This window comes from Perissodus microlepis, chromosome 16, assembly GCF_051167445.1.
Source record: "Perissodus microlepis isolate ML-2025 ecotype Zambia chromosome 16, ASM5116744v1, whole genome shotgun sequence".
Lineage (NCBI taxonomy): Eukaryota > Metazoa > Chordata > Actinopteri > Cichliformes > Cichlidae > Perissodus > Perissodus microlepis.
In genome coordinates this window covers 33,488,417-33,508,698 of record NC_140476.1, presented here as the reverse complement: position 1 = coordinate 33,508,698, position 20,282 = coordinate 33,488,417, and the positions used below count along the sequence as shown (strand labels likewise).

Genomic DNA, 20,282 nt, shown 5'->3' with positions numbered 1-20,282 from the left:
GCTAAAATGTTTTAATGCTTTTATCTTGTTCTATTACATCTGAACAAGCCCCTAAAAACAGTCAGTGATCATGGTCAGCCTAACCATCGGGAACCCTCACGTTAACTTTTATCAAGTGGAAAAATCCTCCAGCTTCAATGTGTTTATATTATGCTAACACAGCTGTGTCGCTAGTGATCACGTAGCACATCACTATATATCAGCTAGCCCAACTTCAGTAACCCTACAAACGTCACTGCTGTTTAGTTTTCTGTCTCCATTTATGTTGGAAGTGACAGCAGAGCTGGTGTATCATGTTCAGGTGGAAACAATCTAACTTTAACTCTGTTAAATTTCATATATTCTGTTTTCATGGATGCCTGGATGTTACACCTGGTAAAACAGCCACACTGATCATTTTATTAAAGATGAAAGAATTTAGACAGTTTGTAACTCTCAGTGATGCTGCAGAGTTCCTTTGACTTTGGGACCTGCAGCAGAGTTTGGACCTGGAAACGGCTAATGACATCAGACTTAATGGCCGGATAGCATCTCTATTGCTTAATGCATAATTGTGTTGTGAATATTCATCCTAAATCTGTATAAATGCATATGCTTCAGAAAAATTATAGTAATTACAAAATGGTACAATTCAGGCTAGAATAGCAAAGGGGAAGCTGTCAGAGGAGCGAAAGAGAAGGAACAGGGAGTGTCAAAAAAGAAGGAGAGAAAAAATTAACAGCCAGCCTGAGTTGAAGAAAGAGTTTCTCATAAAGGGAAAGATGGAGAAATAGAGTGAAAGAGGGAAAAATAAAGAACATCAGTGATCTGGAAGGAAGAGAAAAAAGTCAGAAGAGGTTTTGGAAACAAGCACAGAGACAAAAGGAGAGAAAGTCCAGCAGCGTCTAAACACACAACCACAGAGAACTTTAGGAATCGAGGAGCAGGCAGCTACTTGCTGGTGAACTATTAAGATGTAGAACTTGACATGTGCAAAAACAGAATTGTTATGATGTGTCTTGTGATATTACAAAGGTTGCTAAGGTTTAATGGTCATTTTGAAAGAAATAATATCTTGTTTTCTACTCGTGTGTCACCACCGTCAGATTTGTGTCACCACCGTCAGCACCTTGTCAACTCCATAATATGGAGTTTTTGTTTATTTTTCTCTTTTGGAGAACCATTTAGTTTCCTCTATCATGATCTTCCAATAAAAAGACATAATTTTCTCAATAAATGCTGCTTAATATGATTGTTTCTTATAGAGATTAAATACAAGCTTCTGAAAATATGTATGACTGTAACTCTAATAATAATTCCTTTGAAAACATCTGTGCATAAACAGTAGAACAGAGAAGCTGCTAATAGTCAAAAGAGCTGAAACAACTTAATTTAAAATATATATTTTTGCATTTCTTTGTGTCTGACGGTGTTGACAAAAACCTTGCACTTCTCCAGCAAAAACACAATTTATTAAAAAATGTTACACCTGGAGACCAAAACATGGTGCGACAGCCACAACTTTGTGTAACAATTATATGTAAATATGTTTTTGAAAATTAAAACCTGTTTTGTCTCTAATCTCAGGAATCACTGATAAAAATATGCTTTTAATTTAAACTTCAGTAGCTTTAATGTTCTGTTTGCTGAGTGAAATAAATGGCAGTAGATGGAAATAGCTATAAATTCTCTTCACATTGGAGGTGATTGAACAGTTGGTTGGATTAAAAACTCCCCCCAGCTTTTTTCCAGCAAAGGTTTTACTGGTGACCCAGTTCATTGTGCCTCCCAGTGTCCGCTGTCCCAGCTTGCATCTTGCATCCTGCAGCAATGTAATGGGCAGCACGGAGGCAGCACGGAGGCTCTGCTCACAGGTGCACCTTTGCACCTGTGAGCAGAGCCTCCGTGCTGCCCGTTAGGCCGGCCTTTGGTGGGATTTTTGGATGTGTACCACTTTTTCTAGCTGTTGCCAGCACAGACTTGGTCATCCATGACAGCTTCTCCTCCTTTCCTTCATCACCATCTATCGTCAGGTCCCTGAGGAATTTTTAGAGGGGGACCATCTTCCTGATGTAATCCCAGATGCTCCATGTTTCATCCCAGATTGTTCCTCTGGCTAATCCTCGCCCTCCTCTTAGCTCAAAGGGCCTCGAGATGCTGGCTGGAGACCTCCATGCAGTGTGAGGAACTTTCTGTCTTGACATCAGTGGCATCTTGTAACCGTTCGGCCACGCTCGCAGTCCGAGTGACATCCTAATGTCATCCATGAAAAGCAGGTGGATGATGGTCCCTCCACTTCTAAATCTACATCTGTACCCACAGGCAGTGATGAGCTGGTGTCGGGGGTGGAGGCCAGTGTAACACTGTTCATTTTGTTGACCAATCATTTCCATCATAGTTTTCATCAGCAGCCTTCTTACTCTGACAAAAACAAACTAATGCACGAGGACAGAAACTACGATGACATGCTCTGACTCTTTCATTAATGAATAACAACGATATGAAATTATTATTTCCATCCAATCAGACTAATTACAGTGTGACCGATGGGTCAGCTCGTTGTGCAGTAAGGTTAGACAATCTGCCTCTGGGAAACGCACAACTGCTCAGTGTTTCTAATGTGTGAAAATGTCAAAGCTTGGAAGGAAGAGAAGAGCAGACATGTGGACACATTTGGTATTTGATGTTTTTTAACCATAAAAAACCCAAAAGACTGTTACACTTAAATTTGAGTTAACCAAATAAAATGTAGATTTAATGATATTTAATCAACTAAAACTAGAACAATCTAGATGTAAAACTAAATGATGTGAGTAAATCAAACTCTGTCACTGAACAACAGCACAGAGTCACCTTGGTATGTTTTGATGATGACCTCCAGTCTTTTCTTCCACAGTCCCGTGGAGCTCCTGATGAATGTTCTTCGACCACTATTAGTCCTGCACAGTGCCAAGCTTTCCCACATACGTGTGTGTGGCCCGGAGCCACAGTCTGTCCACGCAGGGCCAAGCTTAGTCTGGTTCCCAGATGTTCTTCCAGCATTGCTTAAATCCAGCTGTGGGGGGGTCTGCCCTTCTGTTTCATTTTCATGGCCTGTGTTTCTCTTGTGTGTATGTCTACAGCCTGAGCTGCGAGCCTCAGTTATCTTGTTTGACCTCTTTCATGATGATGTCTCTCATGAGTGCTTTCTACACCTCAGTTAACCCTGCTAACATCCATGTGGGCTCCCCTCATTTTGGCTTCCAGCTTTCTTCTCCACAGGGGGGCTTCCTCTGCATGCATCCTTGGTCCTATATGGTTTCATAGCATCTATGAGTTCAATGGTTTCAGTGATAGTGGCAGTGGGAATAGTGGGTAGAACACTGCTTACATCTGAAAGCATCTGCTCAGAGTCGTGCTCCTGGCTGGGTGGCTACCTCGAGTTTGGCCACACCCATTTCTTTCACCCCAGTAGAAACATCTGTCATTTCAGGAGGCGGGGCATCATCTAGTTCATTTACACTGCTCTGTTACACCAGTGCTGGACCATTATGTTCATACTGCTTACTGTTACACACTGTAGCCTCTGGGTCTCCAGCTGTAATAGTAGCTGTCTGCTGTTGATGTTATTTTAATGGGCTACCAGGTACTTATGGGTCAGTGTAAATGTTGGCTTTCTGCTCATCCATGGCTTCAACATGTGTTGCATACGACCCCTCTGATTGGGTTGGCAGGCCTCGTAGCATTCCATCAATCCCATATTGTTGGTCTTTATGCATGTGTGGCTGGTTGCAGTAGCCCTCTTCTCATCAGTGTGTGCTGATCGGTGAACAAATACACACCTGAATCATTACAAAATGCAGTCTTTAAATAACGATTTCATTTACAGTTTGAGACCAGAATGAGGCAGGCCTTCCTCACAGGCTCACGTTCTGAGTGTGGATCCTACTGTGGTCACTTCTTTGTGAATGAGGCAGAAACTCGGCTGTTTGAACCCGTGCCCTAAACAGGATGATGAGATTATGGAGGTGATTCATTAGCTTAGCTTTCCAGTTAAGGTGACGTTGAACGTGTTTCTCCATTAATGCACTAAATATGTATCGTCATGATTCAGTATTATTATTATTGATGTTATCATTATGATTTAACTTATGTAAAATACTCAAATGTGCATGCACACAGCTCTGCACTCTAAAAACAATGAGTTCTGAGAGCAGCAATACTGAAACAGACTGAGTCACGAGAACAGAATAGAACAGAATAGAATAGAACAGAACAGAATAGAATACATTAGAACAGAATAGAATAGAATAGATTTGAACAGAATAGAACAGACTAGAATAGAACAGAATAGAATCGAATAGAACAGAATAGAATCGAATAGAATAGAACAGAATAGAACAGAATAGAATAGAATAGAATTGAACAGAACAGAATAGAACAGAATAGAATAGAATAGAATAGAACAGAATAGAACAGAATAGAATCGAATAGAACAGAATAGAATTGAACAGAACAGAATAGAACAGAACAGAATAGAATAGAATAGAACAGAATAGAATAGAACAGAACAGAATAGAATAGAACAGAATAGAACAGAACAGAATAGAATAGAACAGAATAGAACAGAACAGAACAGAACAGAACAGAATAGAATAGAACAGAACAGAATAGAACAGAATAGAATAGAACAGAACAGAATAGAATACATTCGAACAGAATAGAATAGAATAGATTTGAACAGAATAGAACAGACTAGAATAGAACAGAATAGAATCGAATAGAACAGAATAGAATCGAATAGAATAGAACAGAATCGAATAGAACAGAATAGAATTGAACAGAACAGAATAGAACAGAATAGAATAGAATAGAACAGAATAGAATTGAATAGAACAGAATAGAATTGAACAGAACAGAATAGAACAGAACAGAATAGAATAGAATAGAACAGAATAGAATAGAACAGAACAGAACAGAATAGAATAGAACAGAATAGAACAGAACAGAATAGAATAGAACAGAATAGAACAGAACAGAACAGAATAGAATAGAACAGAACAGAATAGAATAGAATAGAACAGAACAGAATAGAACAGAATAGAATAAAACAGAATAGAATAGAATAGAATGCTTTTATTGTCACCACGCACATGTACAATGATATACAGTAGTATAGGTCTCAAGAAAAAAAGTAGAAACAGCTGATAAATTGTTCTACTTATCTGCTTGTGGTCACTAGTTACAGCAGCCAGCATCATTCATCCCTGTATGGAGCTGTGCTCCTGTTTTTTTTCTTTATACTACAACCATGAAATGAACTCCCTGTTTAGGGTTTGGGATTTCTGGTTCGAAGCGTGTGGATCGTAGCAGGCGTGGGCAAGTCATTTCCCCACGGGGCCACATGAGAAACTGGGTCCGTCGTGGTGGTTCGCACCAATAAGTTGAATCAGTTTTGCTGCATATTAATTTGATCTGTTTTTAAACTGCTACTGGCAAGAGAAGATTTTACAGGCAGTAAAAATATGAAATGCAAATCTTTGTCACTGTTTAATCAACATTCCCATTGTGCGTCATGTCCCCTGCCTGTCTGAGCGTGCAGTTGCCTCTCCCTTTCATGGAGTGCATTGCTGCCATCTCTCCTGTGATGTCAAACTCTTTTTGTTAACCATGATAAGTAACTGAGCCATGTTGTGGGCATCGCAGCTCTCGCCCAGAGTGAGGAGAAATAGTCCAAATTATTTGTTTTTCAGCTGAAGCTCCATCGATCCATCTTTTTACGGTTCGTCTGCAAAGGGGAAGATTCTCAAAGGCTTCTGTTGTCTCAGGGCGTGTCAGCAGAGCAGAGTCCACCAAACACTCTTTGGTAAACTCTCCCTGAGAGGATGGCTTATTGTTTTATGCAATTTTGTTTGGCAATCACAAAGCTGGTCTCGAGTGCTCCATCTCTGGCTGTGTAAATCTTTATAAAAACTCTGCTTTTCCTTTTAAAGCTTTGCTTGCAAATCTTCAAATGTCCATTCGTGCTCAGCACCAGTGAATTGTTGTATTTCTCTGGTTCTTTGGTGATTCAAATTATAATCCTTAAACGCAGCGATCGGCTCTCAGCACACAGCTTTGCCTCTGACGGTCAGGAAATACTTACAAGTTCACATCAAGAATTTTTTTTTTTTCAGGTGTAGCACAACATAACATTGGTTCCACCACATTTCCAGTGAAGCTGCTTTCACTTGTATATATGTACATGCATACATTTAACAACAAAGGAAATGGTACCTTCAAAATAAAAGAAATAACGTTGTATTGTGATTTCCCACAAAATCTCAATAAACAATGAGCTTGTGTTTGACACACAGTGTTTCTAAGACTGTTTGGTTGATATACTTGTGTTTGAATCCTAATTTCCCACCGACCCCACGTAGGCCAGTCAGGGGCAACGAAGGATCGAGGGGTTGTAAATGCCCAGGACGGGATTATCAGGTAGATACTGTGGCAGTCTGACATGGAAAGAAGAAAAATAGAAAAATAAAATGATATAAATGAAAAAGAAAGAAAATAGTTTCCAGATGTGTATAATAATAATAATGATATGAATGTTTATTGTAGTAAAAATCACATTTAAGAGTTAAAGGGCTTAGACCACAGGCTGAAGCTCAATCATAGAAATGGACAAAAACTCAGAACACTCTTTAAATTGTTGGTGAAACATGATTTACTGTACAGACAAAGTAACCATGTTTTGAACAGGGATATGAATGAAAAAGACTATTAAGTCTTCTCTATAACTTAAATACAATTCAAAATAATTTGGTTTTCTATTAAAATATCTTTGGGTGAAATGAAGAACTTTCAGATATGAAGAAATGCAAACTTTGAAAAAGGCTGTAATTCCACTAATAAACCAGTTTTGTTTGTGGTGATGTCCTGAGCTGTGGAAAGAATAAAATAGACATCGGGGGGAGGCCTTCTGCTTGATGGTGTCACTGAGAAAAGCTGCTTAAATAAATATGTACTACTTAACACACTGAGGATTTAAGTGACTCGGAGGCATAGTTGGAGTATCATGTTGAGGCTGAAGCAGGGGAAGTGTGTGGGCTCCACAGGGCCCTGCTTTAGCTTTAGCGTGCCACCACACTGGAGTCCGATCAGCTCCACCTGGATGTTTACAGGTGCTTTTTACAGATCAACGGCAGGTGGATTACTGAGCAGTTTGCACTGTTGAGGCTTCTCCTTCACTTTCCTCATGCAGCTTGAAAAATTCATTGAGCATTTTTTGACTTAGCCATCGCACCTCAGTATGATAGGCACCCAGAGGGCGAGTGGGGATCTAAACCAGTGGCCTTGAGAAAGCTAACCGAGTGTTTGCCGGCTCATTAAATGTTCAATATTCAGGGGTTTACTGCATAGTGTTTCCTGGTTTATGATGCAGTGATTGGACGTCTCTCTCTGCATCTTTTCCCAGCATCTTGTTTGTTCATCGTGCATCACACCCACTCTGTCTGTTGTTAGTAACATAAGTTTGTCCAAAGGCAGTTTCATGTCTTTTGTACATTTCAAAGATCTATTTTCCTGTGCTCCTTCCATGCATTGATTGAATCCTCAAAAGTTCCTGTTTAACACATAAAGTGGATGAAAATGACCAACTGTGAAGCATCAGTCAGTGCTCTTATCCACAGCAAGGGAGTGTGTGATGAAGTCTTTCCATCAACTGTGCTTTTAAGTCAGTGGCGCGCTCACGTACACCATCAGCAGCAGTGATGGTGTACGTGAGCTCAGGCAAACGTTTGAAAATGTCAGAGCACGAGACGTCGTTGCTGAGCCGACTTCGATATCTCGTCTGCCTGTAAAACTTTCGCTGCAGCTTCACTTCACAGTGTGTTTTAGGATCAGACGACTCTTCTGTCTCCCGTAACTATTGCTGTGTATTTTGTGCACTTGTCCTGATGTTTTGTCACACGGTGCCGTCTTATGTTATATTGTTTAACTACGACCACATTAGCTCCACAAACAAAGCACACAGGTTTACCAGCAGCGTCTGCATCCCACCATGTTTTGGTCATTTCTTTTAGGGGTTTGCTTTAATTGAGTGAACTCAGACTTGCATCCATCTGCTTGGCCCTGACTGGTCGAAGTGGACAGGGGAAAGAAGTGATTGGTGCTTGCAGGGACACCGACTGCTGTGCTGCATTATGGGGTTTGTAGTATGACTGGTGTGGGTGCCATATACCCCCTAGCCATTAATAATTGAAATATGAAATTATATTGTGGGTTAGAGGTAACTGTATTGTGGGCTAAATGTGACCTGTGGGCCTCCAGTTTGACACGTCTGACTTAGACCTTGGAGGGTTAAGTGGAAAAAGCCTTTTATTATGATCTATGCACAGTAAATGAAATGCATTTGTCAGAGAGCTAAGCACTTACTGCTATTGCTCATCAAAATTGTGTATGCAAAAAGTTATTTTCATCATTTTTGGACAGCTGGTAATACAGCAAGTAATGGAGCAAGACGCCCTGTTAGCCGCTGGATGAGAGCACCTGCTCACAAAATGAAAAAGACCAATTAGTGCCTGGTTTCTTTACTAAAACAATGCTTTTTGTTGCTGCACCCATTGTTTAAGGTGACATTTGTTGTTACCGCTGACAACTAGGTGTGTTGGCAAATGAGCCAGGATGGAAAGCTTTCAGATTCCCACGTTTAAAGACATTTAGTGAGTGTCTGGGATGAAAAGCATTGTTTCTGTACACCAAATGTAGGAATATTGTAAAGCACTGAGCTAAGAATAAATCCCCCATGTCCTTTAAAAACAAACAAAACTTACATCATAACCAAAAGTCACCTGCACCCTTCATTTTTCTCTAAAGTCTTTAGAAGATGAAAAATTAAAAATCCAACAGACGCACATTCCTGTTTAATTATTGTGGTCAGAGATGCAAGCTCGTTCATCGTGGTAATGAGTGTGAAGGTCAGTTTGGGTTTATTGGTGGGTTTCTCTTGTTTGGGGACATTAAACCAAATCTTCTTTGGGTCGTATGTATATATATATTTGCCTTTATGTATACTCGTGACCCTGTGTGGATTAGAGAAGAACCCGGTTCTGCTGTTTTCCACCCTGGAAACAGAATGGCTTAAAGAAAACATTAAATCTAAAATAACTATATGATTGATGGCTGTGGTTAGTGTACAGTATGTAAGCCTCTGACCTGAACTGCAGTTGGAAACACTACACATGTGTAAATATTTCAAGTGTTCACAGAAAATGGCACTTTAAGCCTGTGAGTGTCAACACTACTCATCTCTAGCAGCTCTGTGTTGGTCTGCACAGAAACACGTTGTCGTAGCACTTGCGGCTGATGACGATCGGTTTGTGGCAGTTGATGTAATTTTGATTTCAAGAGAGATTAAGCGTTCCTTCTCTGCTCACACTTGTTTGGATGTGTTTGTAGTCAGGGTTCATTTGGCTATGAAATTCGAGCGTCTGAGCCTTACATGGAGATTGTGAGTCAGCTTCAGAGGATTTTCAGTTATCCCAAGCCATGGAGCAGCTTTGCAGACAAATTATCCTCCATCCATAAGTCTCCCTGACTGACAGCTGGGCATTTGGCTCGAGACCAAAACCTGTAAACAACAGCAGAGTCTGTGAGATGCACAATTTGCACACGGAGAAACTTTCTGTGCACTCACACAGCACTTCACATCACCTGCCAATTTGAGAACGTGTCAGAATATCAAAGTATCGTTGGTTTGTCTCACATCTTCAAAGCTGTCAAGGTTTCATTGTAAATGTGAGGACTGAATGACGGAGCAGAGCAATTGACTGGGCTTTTAAAGTTCTGTGCTCCTTCAGAGCAGAGCTACTGTTGAGGAAAGGATGGATACAGATGGAAAGAAAGGTGAGTTATTTAGTGGGAATCCAGCAGGATCAGGGAGACTTTTGATAGATGAAGACAAATAGGGTTGCATAATAACCCCAGTTCTCGTGGTGGCGTTAAGATGCCAAGCCGCTGCTCTTATTTCCCAAACGAACATGTGCAAATGTGCTGCAGCTCAGCCATAATTTAAGTCTTGGACAAAACAGCGTGAACCACTTTAGTCACACTTGAAATCAGGATTAGAAAAATCTCTTGGCAAGTGATCTGAGAGAAGTCAAATCAGGTCAGTCGAAATTCAGTGGGACACCCGAAAAGAGAGCGAGCTCATGCTGTCACTTCTGCTGTGCTGTTTTCAACCAGATGGATAGCCAATTGCAGCTCCAGATGTGCTTCGAATCCATCTGAGCACAAAGGAGGATGACATCCAAAAACAAAAGGGCCTCCCTCTCACTCTGAAGAGCGAGTGCCACACTGATTGAAAGAGTGAAGGGATAATTGCAATCAGGCCAGTGCCAGTTTTCATTACGTCCTCAGCCGCGGGTCTTAATGCAGCCCTGCACTCCAGCAAAGCAAGCCTTGGAAAAGAGGCTGTTGTTGTGCGACTCGGGGCTCTTCTGGTGAGCCGGGTGGGTCAGATGAAGACAGAACTGACAGCTTTAGATCACTGGACTCTTAATCTGCTCCTGTCTGTCGGATGTGATGTAATCTCACAATGTGGGATTAAAAAGAGCACGCACAAACACAAAAGGAGCCCCACCGTTTTCTGTGCAGCTTTCGAGGGTCACTGCAGGGGTTAATAGACTGTTTGAGGCATCTGAGGAGTGAGGCAGCCGTGTTATTTTCTCTATAATTCTTGCTTTAAAACTTCTCTATTGACAGGCGGAGGTACACTTTAACCTGAAATGTTTAACTTTGCCGTTATCCATTTTCCATTATTACAGCCTGATCTATAGGCATGGCAAGCTGGAAAGTACACATACGATGTCGCAGACGCAGCATCTGAATTGATGTTTTGTCTTTTATTCTCAGATAATTGTAACGGCCCTCTGGTATCGGCGCTGCCCCATTCATCCTTTCAGAGCTCCTCTGAGTCCTCCGTCAGCTATGCTGCCTACAACGCCAAGCTCAACAGAAGAGATGGTGAGTACAGTGAATGTTCCTGCATTATTCAGCGTTTCTAAATGCTTGTAGTTAACAATAACCATAGAGGTAACAGAGCAGAAAACACTCAGCTGAAGTGTTTTTATAGTGGGTTTATGGGTTGTTTTGGAAGGCACAGACAAATAAGCTCTTAAGACTTTCTGAATCTATCACATGCAGCAATATAAAGGGGTCTGTTTACCTATTTGGAAGAGATGGCCCCTCTATTGGAAGCAGTGATGAGTGGGCCGAGAAATTCAACAGGCACAGTCGCCATGGCAACTTGAGGCACTGACTGGATGTTTTTTGCCACAGACTGTATGTAAAAGATGTGTGCACTGTGACATCACTCAGTGGTCAGCATTTTGCCTGCATGCCTCTACGTCCTTACAACTGGCAGCGTGTCAGTCATAACGTATGCTAACACATGTTTCATCATGAACATCATATATGTGCATGTATGTATGTATGTACACGCACACACACTAACCAAGCATCAGTAATCATCAACTAACATCAATAGAAACAGCTGTCAGAGGTGGAGCAGGTCACCTGGTCAGAGTATCCTTGGGTTCCCAATGCATTGATCAGAGTGGATACAAAGTACTGAAGCATAGGGGAAAAGAGCTGGTATGATCTGGTGTGTGAATAGGTGAATGAGGCTTGTAGTAGCGCTTTGAGTGGGAAAACGCTGTAGAAGAAGCAGTCCATTTACTTTATCCATTAGCAGAATTACTCAACCCTGGAAGAAAAGAGCAGTGTAACTGAACCGTCTGCAAACGTCACCAATAACAATAATAGATGCATTTATAGAGTTGACAATGAATATTGTGGCCAAACTCAAAGTAGCCAAGAACAAGACTCCCCTGGCTCACTGACAAAGTCCCATCAGATCTACCCAAAGCTCTGCTTAGTATCACTGAAACCAGCGAGCCCTGAAACTTATCACAAAAAGTAAAGACATTTCTGTTTGGTCAGTTATTTCTTTGTTGTAACACTGCTTGTTTGCAATAAACCATATATAGCGTTGGTAAGTCTGTTTGTTTCCCCTAAATTAGGGCTGTGCGATATGACAAAAACCTCATATCCCGATATAAGAATTCTATCGTCCGATAACGATATAAATCACAGAAATGTAACATTTTCTGTAAAGTCTGTGAATCTCGGGCAGCTCGACTTGTGTGAAGTGTTTCCAGCTGCGCGCCGTGTAGCTGGAGTCGAGTGTTTTAACCGATGCATGAAACGATACATTTTTAGACATAAGTTGTAACGGCCGCCGTTTTCTTTGTGAGTATTTATTACACGGCGTGCTGCGGGGAAACGCCTGTTCTAACGTTGGAGTCTAAGGTTTATTTTGTAGCACCTGGCGGTAGGGCTGCTCAATTAATCGAATTTTAATCTCGATTACGATCTGGGCTTTCAACGATCATTAAAAATGACTGAGCCGATTATTAGCCCCGCCCTCGTGCTTTACTCTCGCGCTGCTCCGTGTGGCAAATCGAGCGCACCTCTCTGCATTTCGAACACGCGTCACAACAATTAAGAGCAGCGGTCTCCAACCTTTTTTGCGCCACGGACCGGTTTATGCCCGACAATATTTTCATGGACCGGCCTTTAAGGTGTCGCGGATAAATACAACAAAATAAAACTAGTACCGAAAAAAAGAAGATTTATTCATAACACACGTGAAAAGACCCAGGAAAACCGAGTAAACGATAAAAACGATAACAAAATAACGCTGAAAACCGATAAAAACCCTGAAAACTACATTTCACACCTGAGCCTCAACTCTCGCGGCCCGGTACCAAACGACTCACGGACCGGTGCCGGTCCGAGGCCCGGGGGTTGGAGACCGCTGATTAAGAGGACCCGAGGGAAGCTCGGAAAGCTAAGCAGAAGTTATTTGGAGAGGAGAGTGACTGCTGTTGAAAAGAGAGGTAAAAAAAACTTCAGTGGTGTGGAAACGTTATGGGTTCGCGGAGTCAGACGTGGATCAAGTAGACACAGTGTGTAAACTTTGCTACGGTGTCGTAGCTGCACCACAGAGCAACACTGCAAAGTTCACTAAACATAGATGTTTACATTTTTCATTTATTTTTTATATTGCAAACATTTGCACTGTTATCAGTATTTGCACTATTTTATATTATTTTTTTGACAATCTTTAAAGTCATTATTCAACACATTGTTATTGTTAAATAAATATTGTTAAATAAATATCGTCAAATAATCGAGATCTCAATTTCAGTGAAAATACTCGTGATTATCATTTTTGCCATAATCGAGCAGCCCTACCTGGCGGCTCTTTTTTACTTCTCATCCGTAAATACTCTGCTCTTTCACGTGATTCAGTTTATTTTGAAAAGTCTCAACAGGATCTTGAGCTTTATTGTGAAAGGTTTTGTGGAAAATAAACAAGCGGACACGAGATGGTTTTACCGTCGTTGTTGCTAACGACAACCCATAAAAACAGGCGCTTGTCCGTCCGTAGTGTGGTTATATTAAATATAAGAGAAAGAGAGAACTTTAAGAAATTAATAATAACTACAGTGACATCAGAACCATGAAAAAATATTGTCGTAAACAGTTTATTTTGCGACACCACGAAACAAACGATAGCGTAAAATGAAACGTTTTTATATCGTCATCCGATATATATCGTTATATCGAACAGCCCTACCCTAAATGGTGCCATATTGTAATTTGTAAGGTTTGTTTGTTGGCTGAGCAGCAGAGTTGAGCAACAGAACAACAAAGACATAACAGACCAAAATCAAATTTCCCTACTTTCTGTGCTAAGCTAATATGACTGGAAACCAGAATCTGTGTAGCTGGGAAGTTTGTTAGTCAGGCAACTGGTGCAGACGAGTGTCATGAGAGAGGTCACAGCAAAAAAGAAAATATACACTACATTGCCAAAAGTATTTTGTCACACATCCAAATCACAGAATTCAGGTGTTCCAATCATGGCCACAGGTGTGTAACATCAAGCACCTAGGCATGCAGACTGCTGCTACAAACATTTGTGAAACAATGGTGATTTCCATAGGTGCCACCTGTGCAACTATTCCAGTCGTCAAATTTCCTCACGACTAAATATTCCACAGTCGACTATTAATGGAACTTTAAGTGGAAGCGACTGGGAACAGCAGCAGCTCAGCCACGAAGTGGTCGTTCATGTGCAATCACAGAGTGGGGGCAGCGAATGCTGAGGAGCATAGTGCACAGAGGTTGCCAACTTTCTGCAGAGCCAATTTCTACAGACCTCCAAACTTGATGTGGGCTTCAGATTAGCTCAAGAAGAGTGCAAACTGCACCCACAACCCTTAATCACCTGGGCCAAAGCAAAGTATTGGATGCAGTGGTATAACTACGCCACCACTGGACTGTAGAGCAAGTGGAGACATGCTGTCTGGAGTGATAAATGATGCTTCTCCATCTGGTAATCTGTTTCGCCTTATTACTTTTGTACTACCAAGTTGTATAGAAGTTTATGGAAAAAGAGGCCGTATTCTCCCTTCGTCTATGACCTCAGTAAAGACCTGACTAATGTGCATGTTCATCATTTCAGTTTACGTCAGTGGTCTGAATTTCTACTTGCAAGTCAATTCTTATGGAATACAACATTAAATATAATTCGTAAGTTATTAAGGCCGTTACACACTAAACGTGTGCAAAATGTAACCTCTATACACACTGAATGTGTTGCATTTTTGCAGAAATTTGTCCCTCAAAAACATCCACTGTGTAAAAACTAAAGCAAGTGGACATCAGGCCATAATGAGTCCTGATGTTTCTGAACAAGAGAAGTTACAAAAAGCTGCGTCACAGATGCGTTCGTACATTTTTCAGGATGGTAGTGGTGCCTATTTGAACTCTTGTTAGCAGAGCAGTATAAAACTGCCAATCAAAAATGAATATGTTAATTATTGAATTAAATCTGTTAACTCTTATTAAAAACTTCGTTTATAAAAGATGATTTTTCAGCACAAGTTAAAAATGTAAATTTAAGACCAGAGTGCTGACACAGCCAGCATCTCCCTTCAGTGCTTCTGAGCAGCCGCTATATTAATTCATGCATCGAATAGTGTCAGCCAAGAAAAACAATTATCCCTAAAAAACAACCACATATCTTTGCTACAGCTGAAATGGGCATAAACCTCCACTGTTAGCCTGCAGCGGACCCAAATGTAGGCAGAGGGCTGAAACAGAAGAGGTCGAAGGCACGTTGTGAAAGCAGTGAAAACAATTACCAGACAGGAAGTTAAACCCAGATAAAACTACATAAAAGGAGAAATAAACAGCAATCATGATGGGAGCAAGGAGACACTCAACAGTGAAACATTAATGGTTGAAGTCAGATGGGACACAGAATACAAGAAAAATGGAGGGAACTAAACCACGAATAACAAAACAGGGACTGAAGCTGACTTATTGGTTCTGAAAACCAAGAACTGAGAACCAACACCAGAACTGCAAAGATTAGAAAACTAGAAAGAACGGAAACGTTCATAAAAACTAAACAGGAGCCAGAACCACAACAGTATAATAACAACTGAGCCTAAACAATGATAGGATGGAAAGACATGAAAACAGGAACCAAATGTAAAAAGAAACAAACACTAAAATATGAAAAATCCAAACAGAAACTCACAACAACACAACGCTAACATGTTTTACATCTGGGCTCTCATCAGCTCTGTGGGGCAGATCAACCACCCCGCCTGCCATAACCACACTCTCTGTGCAGTGATGGTGATCTGTGGGTCCCAGGCAGGCGCCCCTCATTGTTCCATCATCACAGGAAAATGGCAAAGGAAGAGCTGTGGCTACATTTTGGTTTAATTCTGAATGTGATGCAGAAAGCTGCTCTATCTTTAACTCGCCCCTCAGTCATGCCACTTTTCCGTTCCACTGAACTTAAGCCTTTCAGGTAAAATAAAGCTGCCAGTGAATAAAAAGCACTGGGCTCTTTATTGGAACTTTGAACATTGCATATACAGCGCATAAAATGAATCAGTTGTTTTCCACAGAAACAGGGGCTTTCACTGTGGCTGCTGGAGTGGAACTTAGCCTTGAAGCCTTTCACATAAACTCCTCGCACGTACACATCAAGACTTGTTGACAGAGTGCATGTGTCAGACCCTCTGCCTGTATTTTCTGCTCTTCTTCAGGTGCAGGAGGTTGGTCTCCAATGGTAACTGACCAAGAGCCCTGGCTCCAGGTGGACCTCAGGGAGCAGATGGAGGTGACTGCTGTAGCCACACAGGGACGCTATGACAGCTGGGACTGGGTCAGCAGTTACCTGCTGCTCTACAGTGACACAGGCCGGGCTTGGAAACAGTACAGACATGAGGATGGCGTAGGGGTCAGTATTTTTTATCCGCTTTCTCCACCTACCTACCTTCAGTTTGTTACTGATTTAAAGCTGATACAACAGTACAGCTGTATTATTGTAGGGTCTTTACCTTTCGACATAAAGCACCTTCAGATGACTGTTGTTGAGATTTTAATTGAGTTGAATTGAAACCAGCTAGCCAACAACTAATATGATCAGTCGAAGGGAAAAAGTGTAAGGCCTATTCTGGAATGTTGATGGATAGGTCAACGGTTGGGAAATATGCCTATATGCTTCCTTAATGAGTTTGGAGTTAAATAGCTTTCAGACTGGAAGCTGAGCAAAAAGCTAGCCAGGATCCAAAGGTCACTAATTAACTTGTGTATGTGACCCATAAAGAAACAAGCAGCAATATCAAGTTTAGTTTTGAAACAAATACACACTGGAGGCATTTCTTGGCTTAGGGAACACTGTCTCTGTTTTAGGCTAGTGGAAGAAGTTTGCCTTCCAGGCATTCTGCCAGAGAGATCGCAGGAAAGCAGCAGAGACAGAATAAAGAGCAATGAAGTCTACTGATTCAGCAGGTTGAGCTGGATGAATTGGAGAGAATGGGTGTTTTACCAAACGGACAGGGCTGTAGGCCCAGCTGTGCTGTGGTTTTAAGCCTAAGTGACAGAACCCTATGAGGTCGAGGTCATCACTGACTATGACCTTAGTGTTTAGATTAAATATGTCACAGGTTAAAGCGGATCATCAGTTAGGTTAACAGCCTACATGTTTTATAGATCGTTCACCTGTTTGCAGGCTTGTCACAGAAACATTCTAATGTGGAAATGTCTTTGTCCATTTCATATGTGGCTAAAAGAAAATCCGATTGGCTCGTTGGATGTCACAAGGTTAATCACATAGCACCACTGCATATGTACTGCTTTTCCAGCACTGGTATGTTCTTAAACACTAACATAGCTATAGTTAGCTATAGTTAGCTTTGTGTCACATGTTTCATTCTATGTTCATTTCTTGTGTTTTGTGGACCATCTCTTCCGGGCATTGCTGGTCAGTGTCAGTTAACATCCTCTCACTTCTGACACGTTTCAGGTGTGGCTCTGGTGTCAGTGCAGTTTTTTCTTTTTATCTCCTCTGTAATGTCACAACATATTATGCCGGCCACTACATGGATTCAGAGTCTCAGAAAATAGCCCCATGTTGGCACATGCCATTAATTCTTTATTGTGTTTGGCCCAGTTATGTCAAAGACTGTCAGCAAGACGGGGAATGTATCTCAGAGCGTTTTCTTGTTTGGTAGTCCAATTAGCAGAGTGTGTTGTTGCCTACTGGCGTGGCACTGCTGCAAAGTGATCTTCTCTATATTGTGCTGAATAAGGGCAATGATGTGTGGCAGTGAACAATATGTCTAGTTCTGTTTTAAATAATATATCTTTCTTCAAATACTTAAATATTTATTATCTACAATGCTCTTAAATGACCGTCCTGGACACTTTCAACATCAAACTTTCCTGCAGCAGCCCTTTGCACAGTACATAGTATTCAGTGATACGTTGTTGCTATGTGGCACAGTGATGGTTAGCTCTCACAGAAAGAAGGTTCCTGGTTGTCCAGGCTTTATGTGTTTTTACGGCCTTTATGTGTAAAATCCAACTTCTGAATTGGCCACGAATTCAAAGTCAGTGATAAGAGCAGGTGCTCCATGTGTGTAGAATAAATGTGCTTGTAGTGTGAAGCCCTTTCAGTAAGACCAGACCACAGTGATGTAGAGTGTGAGTGACATAGCCTCAAAGTTATATCTGATTATTTCAAGAAAATCTGAAATAGTGATATTTCTGATAATAAAGAAAGGAGTAGTACAACGAAATGTTGGGCCTTCTTCAAAACCTCCGAGGTGTTGGAGCTCTGTTGGAGCTCCAAAACCTCCGAGGTGTTGGAGCTCTGTTGGAGCTCTGTGTCTATGTGCACACCCAGGAACTAGAACCTTGACAGCCTTTCCACACACTCCCCATCGATGCTGATGGGCTGCAGCTTGGACTTCCTCCTTCTGACGTCGACTACCAGCTCTTTCATCTTTGGTGATATTGAGGTCCAGGTTGTTGTCAGCACACCAATCTGACAGCCTCTGATCCTCAGCTCTGTATGCTGTCTCATCGCCCCCAGAGATGAGCCCCACCACGGTGGTATCATCTGTGAACTAATATAGAGAAAATGCCAGTAATCCCAGTAATCAGACAGCCTTCAAGCACTTGGCAACAGTAGGAAGGAAAAACTCCCTTTAAACAGGAAGCAACCTGGCAGAACCATGCTGAATGAGGCCCAGCCATCTGCTATGACTGTTTTTGGTTGATTATAGGGAGACAAATAAAAAGATGCACTATAACAATAACAAATAATAACCAATAAATTCCATGTCGTCAACCAACCCTCTGAGATCTGGGTCATTACAGGTGTTTACCCTCCAGAGTACTGTGGGTACAAGCTAAAGAGCACCAGGGCTCACAAAATCGCTAGCCCGACGTCCCGGGGCTAGCGATTTTTCCAGTCGGGCTACCAAAATCTATCTCTGCCCTGCCCGTCGGGCTGTCGTAGGAAGGAAAAATATATGTCAATGCTTTTGCATTCTTTCGGAAATGTAGCTAAATGAACTGAAGAAGCTTCTCGGATGAGAGGTGAAACGTTTTCAAGTAACTTAAAGAAGTCCAGACGCTTTTCTTTGCAAGCTCCTTTGACTAGCTGGGTAATTATGTCATTGGCATCGGTGAGCCACTGTCAATATGTGACATATTGAAATCGTGTTTGAATTTGCGCTTGTTTTTTGCTTTCACTTTGCAATCGCGCGAACTGTGTATAGAGAGCGACAGCACTGATTGGTGAGTGATGATAATTTGCACCAATTCCTCTGACATCGTCTTATCAATCGTTAGCTTACTATGCAAACATGACAAGTGAAATCTCCCACAGCTTAAACATGTGAGAGGTTGATCGCGCAGAGAATCGCTGAGCGTTATGTGAGTGCCTGTGTAAAAGCAGCAGGATATATATTTGAGTTCTGCTGAGCCAAATAAGACAGGTCAGCGTGAAGAAGTGACAGCCAAAGAAAAGCTTACCACAAAACGGAAAAGTTATGACAAATCAGACTATAAGGCAAAAAGAAAGAGCAGCTTTATGGTTTCATGGACAAAAGAATTTCTGTGGCTGCAACATGACGAGCTAAATAACCAGGGCTGCACATAAGTGGTCCGCAGGTGCGCATTCGCTGTCAAAATAAAAAACATGCACAAGATAAGAAGTTGCAACGCGTGTTTGCGTACATAAGATTTTCTGGAGGAGGACAGACATTTGTTTAGAACTCTTAAAGATGTCGAAGAAGCTCCTTTAAGCAATTACTTCGGTTTTCCTCCACCTCCAAAGAAATGTCAGAAGGAGTCCGAACCACAAAAGAAGCGCGTATTCTCGGAAAAGTGGTTGCAGGAGGTGAGCTGGCTTCAAACAAATGATGAACGCACAGAGATGTGGTGCAGAATGTGCCGTGAAAATCCCACTCTAGCGGACAACAACAGTGCCTTTTATATGGACGCAAACACGCGCTGCAACTTCTTATCTGGTGCGCGTCTTTTATTTTGACAGCGAATGCGCACATGCGGACCACTTATGTGCACCCGTGTAAATAACAATGTTCTGCCGGGTGTGTTGTTGGTTTTCCCTCGATTTCTGAGTCGACAAGCGCCTTAGTTACTGGGACCAGTCATTTTAAGAAAGGTCCCCATTAGAACCCATGAGAAATGCAAGAAATGCATTATTGCTCAGTCTGCAATATCTTTCCCAGAACAAACACCAATTGCAAATAGAACAGCTACTATGTTGCAAAGAGTGAACTACCACTGGCACAATTTAGCAGTCTTTACAAACTTCAAAAAGCAAACGGCCTCGATCTTGGTCCCACTTGCCTCTTACCCGTGACTTCAGT

General features: G+C 41.6%; 1 protein-coding gene across 1 annotated transcript in view; it reads left to right on the top strand.

Annotated features, from left to right (window-relative positions):
- The window catches only part of cntnap5a (contactin associated protein family member 5a), a 137,106-nt gene that overhangs the window by 18,466 nt on the left and 98,358 nt on the right, over positions 1–20,282 (top strand). Inside the window, exons 2-3 of the mRNA XM_084907935.1 lie at positions 10,858–10,968; positions 16,143–16,336. Coding sequence (XP_084764061.1) covers positions 10,858–10,968; positions 16,143–16,336 — 305 coding nt within the window. The remainder of the gene's footprint in view (positions 1–10,857; positions 10,969–16,142; positions 16,337–20,282) is intronic.